The sequence below is a fragment of the Acipenser ruthenus genome, chromosome 7 (assembly GCF_902713425.1).
Source record: "Acipenser ruthenus chromosome 7, fAciRut3.2 maternal haplotype, whole genome shotgun sequence".
NCBI lineage: Eukaryota > Metazoa > Chordata > Actinopteri > Acipenseriformes > Acipenseridae > Acipenser > Acipenser ruthenus.
The window spans coordinates 20181616-20200388 of record NC_081195.1 but is presented as its reverse complement, the minus strand read 5'-3'; the positions used below and the strand labels follow the sequence as shown (position 1 = coordinate 20200388).

The 18773-nt window shown below is 37.9% G+C and overlaps 1 protein-coding gene across 2 annotated transcripts in view; it reads right to left on the bottom strand.

Moving 5' to 3' along the window:
* The window catches only part of LOC117416149 (hexokinase HKDC1-like), a 32654-nt gene extending 16430 nt beyond the window's left edge, over nucleotides 1-16224 (bottom strand). Inside the window, exons 1-12 of one of the 2 annotated variants that reach the window (XM_034027218.3) lie at nucleotides 15912-16224; nucleotides 11874-12036; nucleotides 9353-9501; nucleotides 9157-9276; nucleotides 8383-8478; nucleotides 8006-8105; nucleotides 6832-7015; nucleotides 5376-5531; nucleotides 2329-2562; nucleotides 1787-2091; nucleotides 876-1024; nucleotides 198-317 (exon numbers count right to left, since the gene is read on the bottom strand). In XM_034027218.3, coding sequence (XP_033883109.3) covers nucleotides 198-317; nucleotides 876-1024; nucleotides 1787-2091; nucleotides 2329-2562; nucleotides 5376-5531; nucleotides 6832-7015; nucleotides 8006-8105; nucleotides 8383-8478; nucleotides 9157-9276; nucleotides 9353-9501; nucleotides 11874-12036; nucleotides 15912-15974 — 1839 coding nt within the window. In that variant the 5' untranslated portion in view covers nucleotides 15975-16224. The remainder of the gene's footprint in view (nucleotides 1-197; nucleotides 318-875; nucleotides 1025-1786; nucleotides 2092-2328; nucleotides 2563-5375; nucleotides 5532-6831; nucleotides 7016-8005; nucleotides 8106-8382; nucleotides 8479-9156; nucleotides 9277-9352; nucleotides 9502-11873; nucleotides 12037-15911) is intronic. The other variant, XM_034027217.3, reaches the window with a different exon arrangement.
* Nucleotides 16225-18773: the final 2549 nt, after the last annotated feature.

The window sequence follows — 18773 nt, the reverse complement described above, 5'->3', positions numbered from 1 at the left end:
ATTGAGGGCTCTGAGAAGAAAAATAGGTAATAAATCCTCACCCCTAGTCTTGCTGTAAATCATTTGTTGTTTCCACAATAAAGAGAAAGCCCTCCCATGACTTTAGTAGCATCTGAAATATTAATGATTTACTAACAATACATTACAGTCACTACTACAGAAACACACTGTTGATGGGTAAAATGAGACACACATACCTTATCAATCCCAGCCTGCCTGCACGGGAAGGAGAAGGTGAATCCGAGGGGCAGGCGGACGTTCTTCATCCCTATGTAATCCAGGAAGTCAGAGATGCACTGAACGATGTGATCGAAAAGCTGGAGAAGACACAGGCATTGGTATGAACTGATTCTTACAAGTGGGTCTAGTTTAGAACTGTACATCCTTCACTTTAGTTTACTTATACTAAAAGCTAGCCATTCACTAAACTTTTAAATTAAACTTATCCATAACTATTAAACACTTTATAGTGCTGAATTTAAAAATGCTCAAATAAATAAATACATTTATTCTTTATGAATGTATTAAGTTTATTTTAAAAACATGGAAAACCATGTTGAACTGGTAAATGCATAGTATACAACTGCAAATTTACTGTGGTAAACATTTTATAATGGAAAGCTTATACTAAAGCCTGGAATAAGTATTTAATCAACAATGGTCTTATTTCAATCCTGTATCCGTTCCAAATTGCTGGACACACATAAATTAGCAACAAGCCACTACCATCTTCATCTTGTCTCTGCTAGATTGTGCTGAAGAACATCGATTACAATTATCTCAATTGGATGAGTGAATTTTAAGATGTTGCTAAACATGTAATTGTAATATACAGGAAGTGGAACGCTGTGAACACAGTCGGAGACAGGACTCACCTCTTCACCAGTTCCCTGCATGATTTCCAAAGGGATGGTGTAAATCTTGTCGTACATTCGGATAGATTTGCGCAGACCACTATAGATTTTGACCAGACGTACTCGGAAATTGGTACCTCCCAGGTCCAAAGCAAGAAACTTTCCTCTTTCTGCAACAAATCATGCAGGTTTTGTTAGCGATACAGATATATAACCCAAAATACTCAAATGAACAATTGTTATAAACTCTCACAAACTCATTAAGTGTTTTTACTTTTATTAGATTTTAAAATGGATTTCCATCTGTCGGAATGTATATTGTTTCTCTATATATGTCTGGTGTCCCAGACAACTGTACACAAAAAGACCACCTCACAAAAGGCCACTTTGTACAGTTTCTTATTGATGGCAAAATAAAACTACCTTCAATATTAAGATCACTATCAGCAGTCCTAAAACATATCAAGCCAATGTAAAACTACCAAATCCTATGAAAACGTGGATGTACGATGATGTAACAAATTTATACATGTGATTTAGATTATAAAAACCATACCTATTATAAACTAACAGTAAATGAATAGTTTGAATGAAAGAAAACTAACATTAACATCTTACTGAAATTCTTTGACATATATTTTGACTATGTATCTATAGTAGTAAGGCCAGCCCCTTTTTAAGTCCACATTTTGTTGTTCCCTTGTCTGACTTGTGTAAAAGTATACAGTTCTAGAAGCTACTATTGCTGGTACCCTAGCAATGGCTCATTGTATTGCAATTGAGAAATGGATGATTTTGTAAATAATTATAAATAAATCTTAGGGTCCGAAGCAGCGTTTCAACTGCGACCCCTCTGTCTCTGTGTACTACAAGCAAATCCTAAAGTATTCTTTTACAGTGCTGTACAATACAGTAACTACTAGGAGCTCTACCTGTCCCATCTGGTGTCCCGCAGACATACGACGGTAACATCTTGACGCTTGCACTGTGATGCGTGTCTTTCTTCAGCCCGCGCTCCAGCTCCACTCTCATCTTGTCCTTCACATCTTGCAGGTGCTGGCGGGACAGTTTGAATGGAGCAAGGGTCTCATCGATCTGCTTGCGCTGAGACACAAGCCGGTACGCCACCGCCGTTACCATGGCAGCACCCTTCCCACTGCCGCTCTCCGAGAGCAGGAAGCGCACGTGGCAGTCCGGTACCAGGCGCCTCACCACCTTGTGTAAACGCTTAGCGTACCTAAACACAAGCAGCAAAAACGGGTATGGTTCAGTATAGTGGACTATCGCTAATCTGAACCACGGTAATACAAGCAGATCCAAACTATGTCATTATAATGCATATGTAACATAACGGTGGCTCAGCGTCAGCCTGCATCAGATGATTAAAGACACATATACCAAAATATAATCTATCAAGTCTAATTCATGGTTCGACTGACTATTTTATTTTTGGCTTAACTAATACTTAACCTACTGTGGATGAGTTCTGTAGACTGTTCCATCCATACCGACAGTAGTCCTGAGGCACTTGAGTTTTTTATTCTCTCGCAGACGATTAAGAATTGCGGATAAAGCTGCAGCACAGAGATTGGCTGAGCGGAATGAGACGATGGTGCAGACGTGCTGGACAGCAATGCAGTCATCCTCTGAAGGGCTGAGTCCCAGATCAGCCAGGATTGCCTTAGCGTTACTCAGACCCTCCTTATATCTGAAACAGCAGAGAATTGGATACCAGTTAAACAGCTTCCAAACTTGGATCTCATTGCTGGGATCATGACAGAGTCAGTTTTGGAACATAAAATCTACGAACAAGAGGCGGCCATTTGATCTATCAATGCTCGTCCGGTTCCTAGAAGCAGATTGATCTCAAAACTCAAGTTGGGTCTTAAAGGATTCCAATGATTCAGCATCAACAGCATGGTTATATAACCCATTCCATACCATCACCACTCTCTGTGTAAAGAAGTGTCTACTGTCCTCTGTCCTAAGTCCACTTTTCATTATAATGTGTGTGTGTGTGAAGCGGATTCTGCGCGTGGCACTTCTTACCGCAGCTGCAGACCAGCAGTCACTGGCTTCTTGTGTTCCCACATTTTCCACATACATTTATAAACTACTTTAATTAAATACAACTTTTATATGTTACGCTTCTCTATTTTTTAAGTAGTAAAACTTGTACTTAGTAGAAGTTTTATTTTATATACTTTTATGTGTGTGTGTGTTTGTTGGAAAGGTAACGAGACACAAACAAGTAATGCGTGATAATTCGAAATGTGCGCGACAACATTCATTCTTTTCTCTTGTTATTTTTTTTAAAATCTTCATGGCAACGCATGAAGCTCTCCTCACAATATTCAGAGTCGTTCTTTTCCTAATTACTAGGCAGACACAGACATTTAAATATCCCCTCACCTAAATTACTATAAATTGAGTAATCTGCATGGGTACGGCCGACTTTTTTTCCTAAATCAGAACAGCATAGCAACTAATTTCCTGAAAACTACGGCAAAAAAAAACTGTCATAACTGCTATACTTTCTTTCCCGGCACTTTTTGCAAGAAACAAGTAAGTGCTATATTTACAAATTGCAGCACACTTCCACGATTCCAGCAACTAGCAGGATAAAAACAGTATCAGAGATTTTAAAAAATGGCATTTCCTTTTATAGAAATTGATTTAATAGTGCATTATCAAATATCCTTTTTTCATCAAGCATTTTTATTGACAAGCATAGTGAACAGCACTTCATAAAGTTACTAAATTAATTTATTAGCATTTTGGGACAGTTCTTAAGGCCTGTATGCCAATGTTAGGGAGTTGCACACCCCTAGTGGTCATTTTTCAAATCACCACGTTTCTTTTCAGAAAAAAAAACGTACTTGATAAATTTAGTTTCTGAAATATGTTTTACGATCAAGGTCCAGGGTTAATGAGAGACAACAAAACGACTTTATGAATGTTTAAGTAGGAGTCCGGATTGCTGGTTATTACAGCTTTTTTTTTACAAATCATCTCACATTCTCTGTTTATTTCAATAGCCAACCACCAAATTCCAGCCTTGGTGATTCCAAAGCAAAACACCTCTTCACTTTATTAGTGTTTTTGAACAAGTCATCTTGACGGCACAACGGTATTTAAAGAAGGATATAACTGTGGAAAATATATTATTTTAGGTAAAATGCTTAAGTAAAGTATTTTTTTTTTAAACTCACGTTTAAATGTAACGGCTCTCAAATATCGACACCTCCTCTCGTCCGCGCTCAGTTTGGGAAGCGAAGCGAAGCGTCAGTGAGCTTTCAGAACGCCACTCCCCAAAACTACATCTCTCTTCTCTGAATGGATAGCTAAATCGAGATCCTGCTACTATTGGTTGTATCAAGTGTCCATTTAAAGAAAATGATTAATGTTATGAATTGGACTGATTCCACCTATCGCAGTCCTTTAAAAAAAAAAAAAAAAAAACAACAACCTGGAAGCAGCCAATGATAGCTCTAGCAGGGATGAACTTTTTACCTTCCAGCCTTCAGTGAAATATGGGTGGTGTAAATTATAACTAAGCTCAGTTACCCAGAGATCGTTGACAGATGGAAGCGGCCATGAGACTCAATAGAAAATCGGGAGGTTAGGCAAGTATGGGTCAGAGCCAGATGCACCCTCGCTACATTTGCGTCTCTAAAACAATATCAAAGTACGCATTTTTTTTATTGGTGCGCATGCATGCCTACCTACATACCAGTTATGTGAACCCCTGTAAATAATTATCTCAGGATAAACAACAGAGATGACAGAGAACACACGTTTTAGGACATTACACAGGAATAATATAAAAAATGTACATAAAGGGCCTTTTCCCAGTTTTTACAGATTTTTACTGAAAAAGTCCTGGGTTTTATAAAAGCCAATATTATTTTGTAACATCTTACATTAGGTAGAAACGTTTAAGTTTGGAAATTGGCCAGTGTGTGTGTGTTATGTGTTATGTTGCGTGTGGTGTGTTAATGTTGGTGTATAGGTATTGGTTCACAGGATATAAATGGGTCTGTGTAGCACGAGTGATTTAAAATATATAGTTGTATTTAGGCACAGGGATTGCACAAATTAGTTCACATGCCGAGATTAATTAGTAATTAATTAGTAATCTTGGCACAGCTGTATATACATAGGCACCAAGCACTTACTTGGGTATGTGTGTTCAGTAATTGGAGAACAGGCGTGGAGAGGAGATCATTTAAAATACTAAAAGAAAGAAAACAATTGCTATGCTTGCTAGTTTAAACTAGCACGGTACTTGTTAGTGTTTTGTTTGTCTGTTCGTTTGGCCACCGTGCCGTTTTGTTTTGTCAGAATGTTTGTGTTTTGCTTAAACCTTTTATTTTGTTAATTTAATAAATGTGCAAGCAGCACATTGATCATTTCACTCGCAGTACTGTGTGTTGTTCCAGGTCTGACGTCACCACTTCAAACCATCCATGACAGCCAGTTAATAATAAAACAAAATGCTTGAAGTAGGAATGTTCTTACTTTTCTATTTCAGCCACGTGTTTGGTCTGGAACTTGCCCTTGGTGCACAGTGCGTCTGACATCCTGCCCTGAAACAGCAGACCTTTCTTGGCCATCTTCACCAGAATGATTCTTACCAGCTCCCCCATGTACATTCCACTAATCAGCTTCTCAAACCTGTTCAAAGTCAAGAACAATTACTATGTAAAAGTGTATCTACAATGTATGCCTCTTGTGTTTCTGGATAGCTTAAAAATGTGCTTAAAATGATATCTAACAAAAGAAAACAATGTTATAAAACTCTGACTACCTCATCATTAAAATTGTTTAAACATTATGGGCCATATTTTCAAAGTGTTTACTCCTGTCTTCAATTAACTCTCGTGATAAAACCTAGACAGACGTTAATTTTACAAAACTAGAACCAAAGAACCAAGTTATATATTACAATTTATAGATTTCAAATTATATATTCCAAGTTATATATTTCAAGTTATATATTTCAAGTTTCTTTTTTAGCACTCTCAAGGTGTTTTGTTTATCATTTTGTAACATTAACATTTATTTAAAAAAAAGGAGATAATTAAAGAATAGGTTGCTAGTTAACAGTAAAGTATAACTGCTTTCTACAAAATGAAGTAAATACATTCATTAACACACATAACATACTTAAATAGGATAGCTGATTCCAGGCTATTAAGTCTCATTTCCTCTGACAGGCGTGATAGGCTTCGGCTTCCCACGGCTAGCCGCTGAAATAATTTCAGTGCTTTTTCCAAACCTGGTAAACCTCATAAAATCTTGTCATGTGTCAAAGGTTACTGAGGTATTGTGGGATTGTATTGTGCTTAGTTTAAAAACAAATGGTGGTAACCTTAGGTTCATTACAAATAAAAAGGAATCTGCTTAAGACGGAGAGTACACCCAAACAAACAGTTTTGTTGTGTTTATCATGATTAAAAAAATATATATATTATTATTATTATTTATTTATTTCTTAGCAGACGCCCTTATCCAGGGCGACTTACAATTGTTACAAGATATCGCATTATACATTATTTCACATTATACAGATATCACATTATTTTACATACAATTACCCATTTATACAGTTGGGTTTTTACTGGAGCAATCTAGATAAAGTACCTTGCTCAAGGGTACAACAGCAGTGTCCCCCACTGAAGACTGAACCCACAACCCTCCGGTCAAGAGTCCAGAGCCCCAACCACCACTCCACACCGCTGTACATATATATTTGCTTTTGGTGAAACAATAAAGAAAATGTCATATGTGTGCTTTACCTATATGAAAGGAAATCAGCCACAATGGTGGCGATTTACCTGACCAGATAGCCACGGTCAGCTGAGCAGTGAAAACACCCTGTTTGGTTGCCGTTGGCATCCATAGCAGGGAGCACCAGGCAGTGAAAACGGAGCATTAGATGTGATATTTATCTAATTCCTATTTGTGTACTTACAGTTGTTTCCCAGGGTTGATGGATCCCAAGTCAATATCTCTGTCGAACTCGGTGCGGATGTCTTCCAGTGAGCCGTCGTCCCCAAATGATCCCCACTCAGTGTTGATGCACATCCTCCCCTCGTCCCCTTCCACCAGGTCAATGTGCCTCATCTCCTCCATGTAACACGCATTGGTACCCGTACCTGAAGGGATTGTAGTCATAATCTGAGAGAATTTACCATCAAAAGTACTGGGTAACGTTGTATTTTGCATGGAATAAATAGGTTTTTCATGTTACATGTTAATTACAACCAATATCAATGACTTGGTTTGGTTTCTTGTAGTTCTACCTTGTATCAGAAAATGGTTAGGGTTAGAGTTAGGCTTAGGGATAGGGTTAGGATTAGGGTTATACCACACAAAAAATGTACACATTAAGTACATTGTACCTATGCATAATAACATTGTAATTATGTGTAAGTACACATGTATTTACAATGTAACTACTATGTAAATACACAGTAATTAGAGACACTTAATGTAAAGTATAACCTGTTTTTGTTTGTAAAAGATGCTTGATGTTATTGTAAATATGTTATATGAAAAATATATGGTTTAGTTTAGAGCACAGTGGGAGTGTTTTATATGACATTAGAATGTCTTCTGTTATATTTTTTATACTAGTGTAACAGGTAGTGTTCTGTGATGCTCAGACTGATTCTGACCTGTCGGTAAGATGAGTTTAAAAGCTCTAAAACCTAGAATGCAGACAAGCCTGGCACTTTTACACAGTGCTTAAGATGCTTGCAGCCTCTGCTCTGTTACACTAGCAGAGTGATACCAGAATTCACATATTTAATAGGCATGAATTATCTGCAGTAAAAAGTTGCTAACAGATATATGTGTGTGTGACATTTAAAGAAAAAAGGTTTTAAATAACATACTGCTAGGCTAATAAATAACAATTGAATGAACCATCAATAGATACCTTTGCCCTGTAAAGATAAGTAGATACTATTCATAGATTATTGTTAATGTTTTACGAAGTGCTCTACAAACCAACACATCTGCTTAAGTGAACCCCTGAACTGCATAAACATAAAAAATTCCAGTGTATTTCTTTATATCCTCCTCGCTGATGTTGGGAGTTCTGCTACTAGTACAGAAAGATTACAAATGTAGCCTGTATTTACCTATAATGGCACCAACTTCACAGTACTGGTCGTCACATCCACAGGCCATCATCGTCCCCACAGTGTCGTTTACCAAGGCCAAAACATCCACATCCATGCCCTAGTGAAGCATAACAGCCATCATAGTCAAGCACACCAAACACACAGGAGAACAAAAGGGTTATTAAACAGGAATGATTACATCTACAATACTACAATATAATGACTGTGACATATATTAATTTTAAACGAATGCAACAATATAACAATACTATTGTCTAGAAAGATGTTATGTCATGGAGCACTGATATATATTTTTTGTCATATTTAATTCAGGCTTTTGTCTAAATGTGAATATAAACAAGAAAGAATGACGGCAAAATTCAATGTAACATTACCCCAGTTTTGTCGATAGCTTTCCGCAGGGAGTCCACCACATCTGTGCCTTGCACTCCTCTGGCTTTGAAATGTTTAGACCATGATAACAGCACGCCCTGGAACAAATAAAAGAGGTGGCAGAACCAGTCACTACACATTGCTTAGTATAATCTAATGAACATATGCATGGTTGTATCACACTTTATTTTAAGGGCCCCTTTTTCAGTTTATCAACTGTTAACACCTGGCTTACTAACAATGCATTGTTCATTTAAGGGATAATGGCATTGCTGTGGCGTATTATAAGGTAATACATGGATGAGTCAATACGAGGGAGTTCCATTCTTACCGAGGAGCACGCTACAGCAATGTCAATATCTCTATTATAATACAACTTCTTAAAGTGATTTATTAATTTACCTCTGTGTTTCTGAGACAAACATTTCAAATAGTGCTTTCACTAGGTCACTGATGGAGTCAAGGCACAGACCTTGTTTGACTTTCTGATAAGTTTTATCTAGTTTATTATTATTAAATCGATAATGGTTTGTTGAACCAGAAACAACTGATAATTCCAATCACCAGTGCAACTCTAGTTAAAACCACCAGACTAATTTCATTCAAGTTGAATTCAAACATAGGCCTCCAGAGGTAAAAAGCCATGAAAAGTTGTGCTGCCAAGCCCACACTGAAGTTCTAGTTAAGCAACTGTTAACACATTTTGCCTAAAATGTGTCAGGAATGTACATGGATCACTGTGGGTCTTGGGTATTGATTCCTGCTCTTTCTCTTACCTTGTCTAGTTTGGTTTGACTGCAGGGAAATGAGAAGGTGAATCCTAGGGGGTGTCTCTTTGTGTTCATATGTTTCTTCTCCATAAAATGCTTCAGACATTCAGCTACGTGATCAAAAAACTGCAAGAAAATGAGCGGCATGTGATAATATGAACACAGTTCTGTATAACAGGACAAAAACAATAAAGATGCTTACATCTGTCCCTTTGCCGCTCGTGATCTCCTCTGGGGTTGGGTAAAGCTCGCTTTCCATTTCGACTCTCTGCTTCCCATCATCCGATATCTTCACCCGAAGCACTTTGAACTTAGAGCCGCCAAGATCCAGAGCCAGAAACTCGCCCTTCTCTGTAATTAATGAAATAATGAACAGTTGGTTTGTAACAAACACTGCAGTAGAGTTTGAAATTGCATACAGATCCCAACTGGTTAAATGCTCATCGGCTGGCAGTAGTTGAAAATACCTGACTGAAGTCTAAATCTTTGTGATTGAGAGCAGGGGCGCCTAACTTTGTTTAATTGTGGGGAGGGCAAAGGTACAGAAGAACTTCCGAGTGCAGTGAGGCCATTTTTTTTCTTCTTTTTTGTTAAGAAGCTCTGGTAACCTCATTTTTACTGTTCAATCTTTTTCAAGTTACTGTTTTTGTAATAGTAAACCCACAAAATTGGACAGGTGTTTCAGCATAAAATATAGAATATTTACTAACTGAGCATTTATTAAGAAAACACAAGTGGCACCAAATGGCAAAACCAGTTCCAGTGGCATATCTGCACAATGCTGTACAATACGTATAAATCCAACATACAGCTTATTAATGGGAAGTGCGAAACAAACACAAACAATAACATGTACAAAATGTAATAATATGGCTTGTTTATTGATAGATATATTGACATATGTATGTCAACAGTTAAAATATTCCTTGCTCGGCTTTGTTTTAAATGTAGTGCTGGATGCTAGAGAAGTTTTTCACATTTTGTCATCAGACGTTGCTTAGCTCAGTTATCACAGCGAAACACAAGACGTTATCGTTATCAAGCAAAATCATCCCATAGGAATGGGCCAGTAGGTACCTATTAGCCTCCTAACCCCTAAATCTACCCTCTACCCCTAAACCTTATGTCTACCACTAACCTCATTTCTACCACTAAACCTAATCTCTACCCCTAAACCTAACTGTGTTGCTGTTAAACTAACTGTTACTATTAATGCAACACCACTTGTTTGGCGCCCCCTAGCGGCTACTCCATCCGACGTCCATTAAAGTGCTTGATCTGGACCTACTCTTCCTGTTGGGAGGCTACTAGGTACCTACTGGCCCATTACTATGGGATGATTTTCCTTGATAACGTCCCATTCAATCAACTGATTCTAATCAGATCTGGTGTTCAGATAGTAAATGCTTGCTATAGCAGAGAATGTTTGTTGCTGATAGGTTGAAACAATAAGTACCCGCCCACACATTGCAATGCTTAGTGATAATTGGTTGAAACACTAAATGCCAGACCTCACACAGCCGATTCATGGCAATATTACAGGCAGTGCAGATCAACCATACACGGCTCATACATTAACAAGAGAAGAGTTGTGTTTGGCACCACCAACAGCACTCCAACTTCCCGCATCCATAGACACCAAAATAAATAAATAAATAAATAAAAATTGATGTCCAAGTATGTGAGATTTACCTGCCACAGACCAATGGATTCGATGATATACTGAAATCTAAGTATATCATGAGCTGCATTGGTAAATATTGAGTCACCCTTTTTATCAATCACTATTTATTTCAAATGTTCTGTCATCTCTCCTGACCCCCTGCCAAGTTCACATTCACTTAAAGACGTTTTTTCTTACTGTTAGCTAATGTTAGCCATTGTGCAGACCTTGGGTCAAACCAATATGTTTGTGTAGGGAGCATTTATTATGGTTGTTTATAAATGTGGCCCATCCTCTGAATACTTTTCCATTTTTATATTTTATTTTAAAGACTTTAAAGCAAATCAATGCCAAACACAATAAAGTATAATACATAAATAATGAACGAAAAAAGTGGAGGGGCAAAATATATAGTTTGACCCCCCCCCCCCCCCCCCATATTCAAAGTAGGGGGACACGTGCCCCTTCTGCCCCATGGGTTAGGCACCTATGGGTAAGAGTCCCTCTTGGGTCAGAGCCCCCTTTGAGGGTCCACAGCACATAATAGGTGGTCTACGGAGCAAACGTTACCCTTCTCAAAGATTATGTCTTAAGACGCATGTAAAATACACATTGATGTACTGTAGGAAGCATTTCCAAAACTTTTGTAATGCTTTCTGAGTAGATTTACTGACTTGTATACAGTATAATCCTGCTTTCTTTTTGTATTTCAGATTTCCATGTAAAACTGCTGTATAATTATCAGCTATTCTGGTGTTCCAATGAAGAACCCCAGTCAAATATGTACTGTAAAAAGTATGCTATTTATTACAGTATTTTGTGAGTCCCTGAAAAACAAATGCTGAAATACAGCAAGCCTACTCATATTTTCTTCACAAACCAGGAATAGCCCTTTGACTAAAATACAGAGACAGCTGGTTTTATACATTAACCACAAGTTTATGATACTAAAGTTTGTCTGTTAAACTGGAACAATGCACTTCATTATCATAGCATGGTTTATAGGTCAAGTCACAGTATCAGGGCCAGCTGGCGTTCACTGTAGTACACTGCATCTTACCTGATCCATCCGGGGTAGACCTGACATGCGTGGGCAGCATCTTAACTGTGGCTGTGGGGTTGGTGTCCCTTGACAGGCCATTTTCCATCTCTGCCCGGAAACGCATCATGATGTCCCGCAGCTGCTCGTCCGAAAGGCGCATGTGATACAGGAACCTGTCCACCTGTTAGACAGAATAAAAGGTACTGTACTTTTCAAACAGTGTTGTGTGATGCACTGCAGTTATGGATTCTGTCCTGTCGGTGAGATGAGATGAGGTTAAAAGCTCTAGAACCACGAATGCAGAGTAGCTCGGCACTTAAGGTGCTCGCTTGTGGTATGCAGGGTCACACCCTGTCTCCACCCTGTTACATATATTAGGCTAATATGTTTATATACTGTATATATATAATTGAGTGTTTAAATACATGCAGGGGTAATGGCAACATTTAAGTTGAATTGAAAACAATGCAAAACAACAAGTTTGCACGAATTAGGAGTCAGTCACCCTATTGACACTGTTATGCTGGGTGTTTTTGTGTGGAGCTGTCGTCTTTTGTAGGCTTACTCGTGGTACTGCCAGCCTACACTGCATTCTTAATGGCTACATTTTAGATTTTGTATTTAAAGGAGTGCAGAGCAGAGTTTCAGCATATTCTTTTCAATGAACAGCTGGCTTCGCAAATCCCAATCAGCATTAATCTCGGAGTACCTTATCTAAAGTAACATTGGACAGTGCCAGATCAGTCTGTGAAACCAGCTGGAAGGGTTTCAATCCAATAAGCCATGCTTGCAGTGAAGCTTGATATGATATTAAGCTCCTGCCTCAGTGGAATAGACTGCTTCATCATTTTCTCATACAGATTTAAGGAATGTGTAATTCTGTTTTGAGCTGCTTGTTTATCTCTCCAGAGCTACACAGACTTTAAAGAAATAAGCTACAGTGCCTTGCGAAAGTATTCGGCCCCCTTGAACTTTGCGACCTTTTGCCACATTTCAGGCTTCAAACATAAAGATATGAAACTGTAATTTTTTGTGAAGAATCAACAACAAGTGGGACACAATCATGAAGTGGAACGAAATTTATTGGATATTTCAAACTTTTTTAACAAATAAAAAACTGAAAAATTGGGCGTGCAAAATTATTCAGCCCCTTTACTTTCAGTGCAGCAAACTCTCTCCAGAAGTTCAGTGAGGATCTCTGAATGATCCAATGTTGACCTAAATGACTAATGATGATAAATAGAATCCACCTGTGTGTAATCAAGTCTCCGTATAAATGCACCTGCACTGTGATAGTCTCAGAGGTCCGTTTAAAGCGCAGAGAGCATCATGAAGAACAAGGAACACACCAGGCAGGTCCGAGATACTGTTGTGGAGAAGTTAAAAGCCGGATTTGGATACAAAAAGATTTCCCAAGCTTTAAACATCCCAAGGAGCACTGTGCAAGCGATAATATTGAAATGGAAGGAGTATCAGACCACTGCAAATCTACCAAGACCTGGCCGTCCTTCTAAACTTTCAGCTCATACAAGGAGAAGACTGATCAGAGATGCAGCCAAGAGGCCCATGATCACTCTGGATGAACTGCAGAGATCTACAGCTGAGGTGGGAGACTCTGTCCATAGGACAACAATCAGTCGTATACTGCACAAATCTGGCCTTTATGGAAGAGTGGCAAGAAGAAAGCCATTTCTTAAAGATATCCATAAAAAGTGTCGTTTACAGTTTGCCACAAGCCACCTGGGAGACACACCAAACATGTGGAAGAAGGTGCTCTGGTCAGATAAAACCAAAATCGAACTTTTTGGCAACAATGCAAAACGTTATGTTTGGCGTAAAAGCAACACAGCTCATCACCCTGAACACACCATCCCCACTGTCAAACATGGTGGTGGCAGCATCATGGTTTGGGCCTGCTTTTCTTCAGCAGGGACAGGGAAGATGGTTAAAATTGATGGGAAGATGGATGGAGCCAAATACAGGACCATTCTGGAAGAAAACCTGATGGAGTCTGCAAAAGACCTGAGACTGGGATGGAGATTTGTCTTCCAACAAGACAATGATCCAAAACATAAAGCAAAATCTACAATGGAATGGTTCACAAATAAACATATCCAGGTGTTAGAATGGCCAAGTCAAAGTCCAGACCTGAATCCAAGCGAGAATCTGTGGAAAGAACTGAAAACTGCTGTTCACAAATGCTCTCCATCCAACCTCACTGAGCTCGAGCTGTTTTGCAAGGAGGAATGGGCAAAAATTTCAGTCTCTCGATGTGCAAAACTGATAGAGACATACCCCAAGCGACTTACAGCTGTAATCGCAGCAAAAGGTGGCGCTACAAAGTATTAACTTAAGGGGGCTGAATAATTTTGCACGCCCAATTTTTCAGTTTTTTATTTGTTAAAAAAGTTTGAAATATCCAATAAATTTCGTTCCACTTCATGATTGTGTCCGACTTGTTGTTGATTCTTCACAAAAAATTACAGTTTCATATCTTTATGTTTGAAGCCTGAAATGTGGCAAAAGGTCGCAAAGTTCAAGGGGGCCGAATACTTTCGCAAGGCACTGTATGTTATATGATTTGCAGCTATAGATGAAAATTGGATTTAGAAGCTGTACATTGAAACTGTGATTTATTTAATTTCTGTGGCGAGTAATAATGGAACTCCCAAGTCGATATTAGAGGGAGTTTCATTATTACAGAGGAACAAGCCACGGAAATGTTTAGTTTTCCATCAAAATAAAGAAAACTTTGACCTAATGATTATTATCCATTGTTATTACACATTTAACTAATCAGAAACCACTATTTCCCACCAGCAGAGGGATCCGTCCTCCTCTCTAGTAAATCCCAGAGTCAGGAAATCTGTCCAGTGAAATGCATGGAGATATTCAAACATTGTCAATTACCGAGAAATGTTAAGCTTTTGCAAACTAGAGAAAAGGTTAACATAACTATTCATAACTATAAAACACACAATTGTCAGATATGAAAAATGTATAACAAAGTCAATTAGACAAACAAATTATTTGGAGGAATGTATTCAATATTCAATTGTATTCCAAGTTTACATTCCTAAATACTTCAAACTTTGTATTCAAACTGGATTAAAAATGGATGATTTTCCATTATAATACAAGCTCAAAATACAAGCAAGGAAGTAAAACATGGAGGTAAATGAATTTGTATAAATGCATTTATATTACAAAAATGATTCCACAACTTAGTGCACTGAAATAAGAAGGCAAAAAGAATCATTACATTAAAACACTTTCTCAGTGTTCTGTTTCTAAACCATAAAGAATATAAAAAGAATGCATTATCAATGCAAAAACATGATCCATACTTTTTAGGTCTGTGTCCCCATAATCTGGAAGTGAATTTGTTGCTCTCTTTTTCACTGCTCAAGGCCTAAACAAATCTGTGCAGTTAAATCATTTCTCAGATTTCTAGGTAAGTATCAAGGGTAATATTGGACTTTTACGACACTAAAACTCTATAATTTACTATTATTATTTAAGTCATGGTACATTTTCATGGTTTACATCAGTACTTTGACATGCATGAGTGGGACACATTTAGAATGAAATCTTTAAAAAATTAATTCTGGTAAAACTTTTTTTAAATCTGGACATTTACAATAAAAATGTCAACAAAAATCTAAATAAAGGGCCTTGCCTTTGTTCAAGCAGGGTTTTACTGTTCTATGTATAGGCCTACCATATGCTTATAACCTACAGTGTAACTAGAAAAACCATAAAATAGACAAGTGTTTAGAAAAAAAGTATTTGTTTTTCATGGTATTTTATGACATTTGTTAGTCAAATGGTATTGTTTCCAGTGCTACTTTAAATCTATGATTGAGTCTGTTTGAATCTGAATGAAACCTCTTTCAGTACTATCAATGGGAAAGTGGTATTGCTAAATCCAAATAAATACAAATAGTTATTATAAGGTAACCAGAATAAAGCATTGACAAGTACACCCATACACTATTGTGACTACAAATCTGATCTAAACAAACACTCACAACTAGATACATGTGCACAGCTTACCTTTTGAATCTGGTCTTCTTTCAGTTTTGAAAAGTAAAAGGATAGCAAATGCACAGCAAACATCTTGAACCCAAAATAATCCCCCAAAGAAGGTTTCTTGGATAAAAACCTACTGAATGAATCTCATCCAGTTCTTAAAGTTTCTGTAAATCTCAAGTTTTCATCAGTAGAAACCTGGCTGCTTTAGTTCCTGAGTAAAGGTTTGCATTCTTTGAGAAGTGTCCTGTTTTAGTGCAGGAGAAAAAGAAGCCCACCCCTCAACCGGTTCAGTAATGAATGCCCAGTCTCTCACCCTCTGAATCCTCAACACATTGTTTACTCCACACTATCTTGCTGGCTACTCTCCAAACCAAAGGGAGAGAGAGAGTGTTTGTCTGATAGGCTCTTTAGCACTTTGCATTTATTTCACAATCCATTCTAACTGCACTTTCATCTCTTTAACCTGTAATACGACAGATAAGATGAAATGTATGTGGCAACCCACTAAAGACAAGCTATAAAACAGGTAATTGCTGGAAAAAGCACACTTATTAATACCCCTTTGGTTACATTTTTACATTTGTAAAACTGCACAAGAATTTGCAAAGATTTTTAAAAAAACATCTATGCCTTATAAAGTATAGCATAGAAAGGAAACTTAACATGGTACAATTACAGTAGAGGTGTAGTTACTGAAAGGGATATACATGTTTACTGTGGTACGCCATGGTAAAAGCACAGTAGAAAAGTGTGGTAAACGGCATAGTTACTGTGGTAAAACTTTAAGAAGGGTGCTTTTATGGGTGCTATGTTCTGAAACACTTCTCAAATGATATTCATTCAATGATTCTGCATTAAGAGGGCAATGGTAGAACAAGGGGACAAGGCTGCCCACTGCAGGGCTGCATCATGGTACTATATCAGTGACATTTTCCAACTGTTTCACAAAAAACGATTATATCAATTTTGTTGTCATTGCTGGTAATAGTTGACTATTATTTCTGTCTGGCTTTTAGCAGGGATTTTTTAACTTCAGGTCACAAGCAGAACTTAACATAGGCTAATCCCTTCTGACAGTAAATGATGGCAATGCTTAAATGGCAATGTGGAAAGAGAAAAGTATCAGCCATAATACTGAGAATTGCAATGTTTAATGTCTGATTTTAACATGCTTTGCTAAACTGTAAAGGCATGTGTGTGTTCTGGGAGCGGAGAGCGTTTGGTATTCACCAGCATCACATACCTTGAGACCAACACACAACAATAACCCCTATCACCTTATCAAGTGAAATGAGCCCCATTGTTTATAAAAGTTCTAAGGAATAACCTCAGCACTACACACAGCACCATAGTCAGTTAATGTTTAACTACTCTGGTCTTCTGTGAGAACAGTGTAGTAAATGAATGAGCCCTGTCTTATCAGTTTTAAGATGACTGGCTCACAGGCCATGATTAGCTCAGTAGGTAGCAGTACTGTAGTCCGTGAAACCGGCTGTATCCTTATAGTACTGTACCTGCGGGATAAATCATTTTCTTCAACATGTGTGGTGATCCATTTTATGTGATAACCCATGCTCACTTACAGTGGAGATAGATACTGCATGAGAGAGATATTGTTACGCAATTAAACATAAAACCATGGGCTTTGAAACATAAGTCTGTCTTATGGCTGGTTTCACAGACCATGATTAGCACTAATCCTGGTAGCCCAAGGTAGCCCAAGACTAGTGTTGATTGGGTGTATGGAAAACCAGCTGTTAAAGTGGTGTTATTCATCTTAGTTGTCATTAACTTGTACTATATCTTACTATATGGGTTTCAAATGTGCAGATTTGAAAGAAACAAATGTTATAGAAAACCTGTATTCTCAGGTTATGTTATTTTTAGCTTTGTTTGCCTTGCTTGCTGCAAAGCATGTCAGTCATAAATGGATGTGCAAGGCAGGGATAATTTATGGAACTATTTTGATAGGTATAATAAATGTAATACAGTGTGGAGCTAACATTTTAAACATGAACTTGTAAGGTATAAAAACGGCTGCATACCTGCTGGTTTGAGGTGCTACCTGGCTTCAGGCATTGGTTTAGCCCCACCTGTAATGATTGCTTATGAAATACCTCGGTATTCCTTCAAAGACAAGTGTCCACTATTCAAACACCTGTAGATAATTTAAATGAGCAAGCCACCCCACATGTTTGCTGTTATGGAAAATATTGGATGCAAAATGACTGGGTGGCAGTCTTGGATAACACATAATGGGCCTCATTCACTAAAGACTCTTAAAAATAAGGTGTTGGGTTGATTAGCTCTGCCGAATATACCTAATGCATTGTAATATATTAAAATTATGAGGAAAGATCAATGGTAGGCCAGAGTATTTACAAAAATGAATGGGGCACTACTCCTTTAAACCGCTAACTCTGTCTTGTGGACTGTCTGTCTAGATTTACAGTCAGCTGTTGGATTCCTGAATCCTAGTATTATAGGAGGATTCCGGAATTACTTTCATGTAGGGGCAGGGAACAGTTGAATTAGTTTGAGGTCTCCAGCAGTTAATGAAACGTTTCCATGACAACCTTCAGCTAATCTGAGAACAAACACACTACACAGCATGTCTTGCTCCACCTTGTGCCTGTAGTACAACTCAGTCTGGGATTTTCAGTAGTTCAGTAGTTTACCCTTTGCAGAGTATTTTTTTTATTATTCAATGATTTTATGAACAGATATGAGCATGGTTACATTTCAAGAAGATATATTTGCCCCAGCACTACCCTCTCAGCCACGTTTCCACGGTGTAGAACAGGGTTCATGCCTGGGATGGTAATATGCTATTTTTTATTTTAATTCCTGTTCAAGCACAAAGGGGTTTCAGATATGAATATA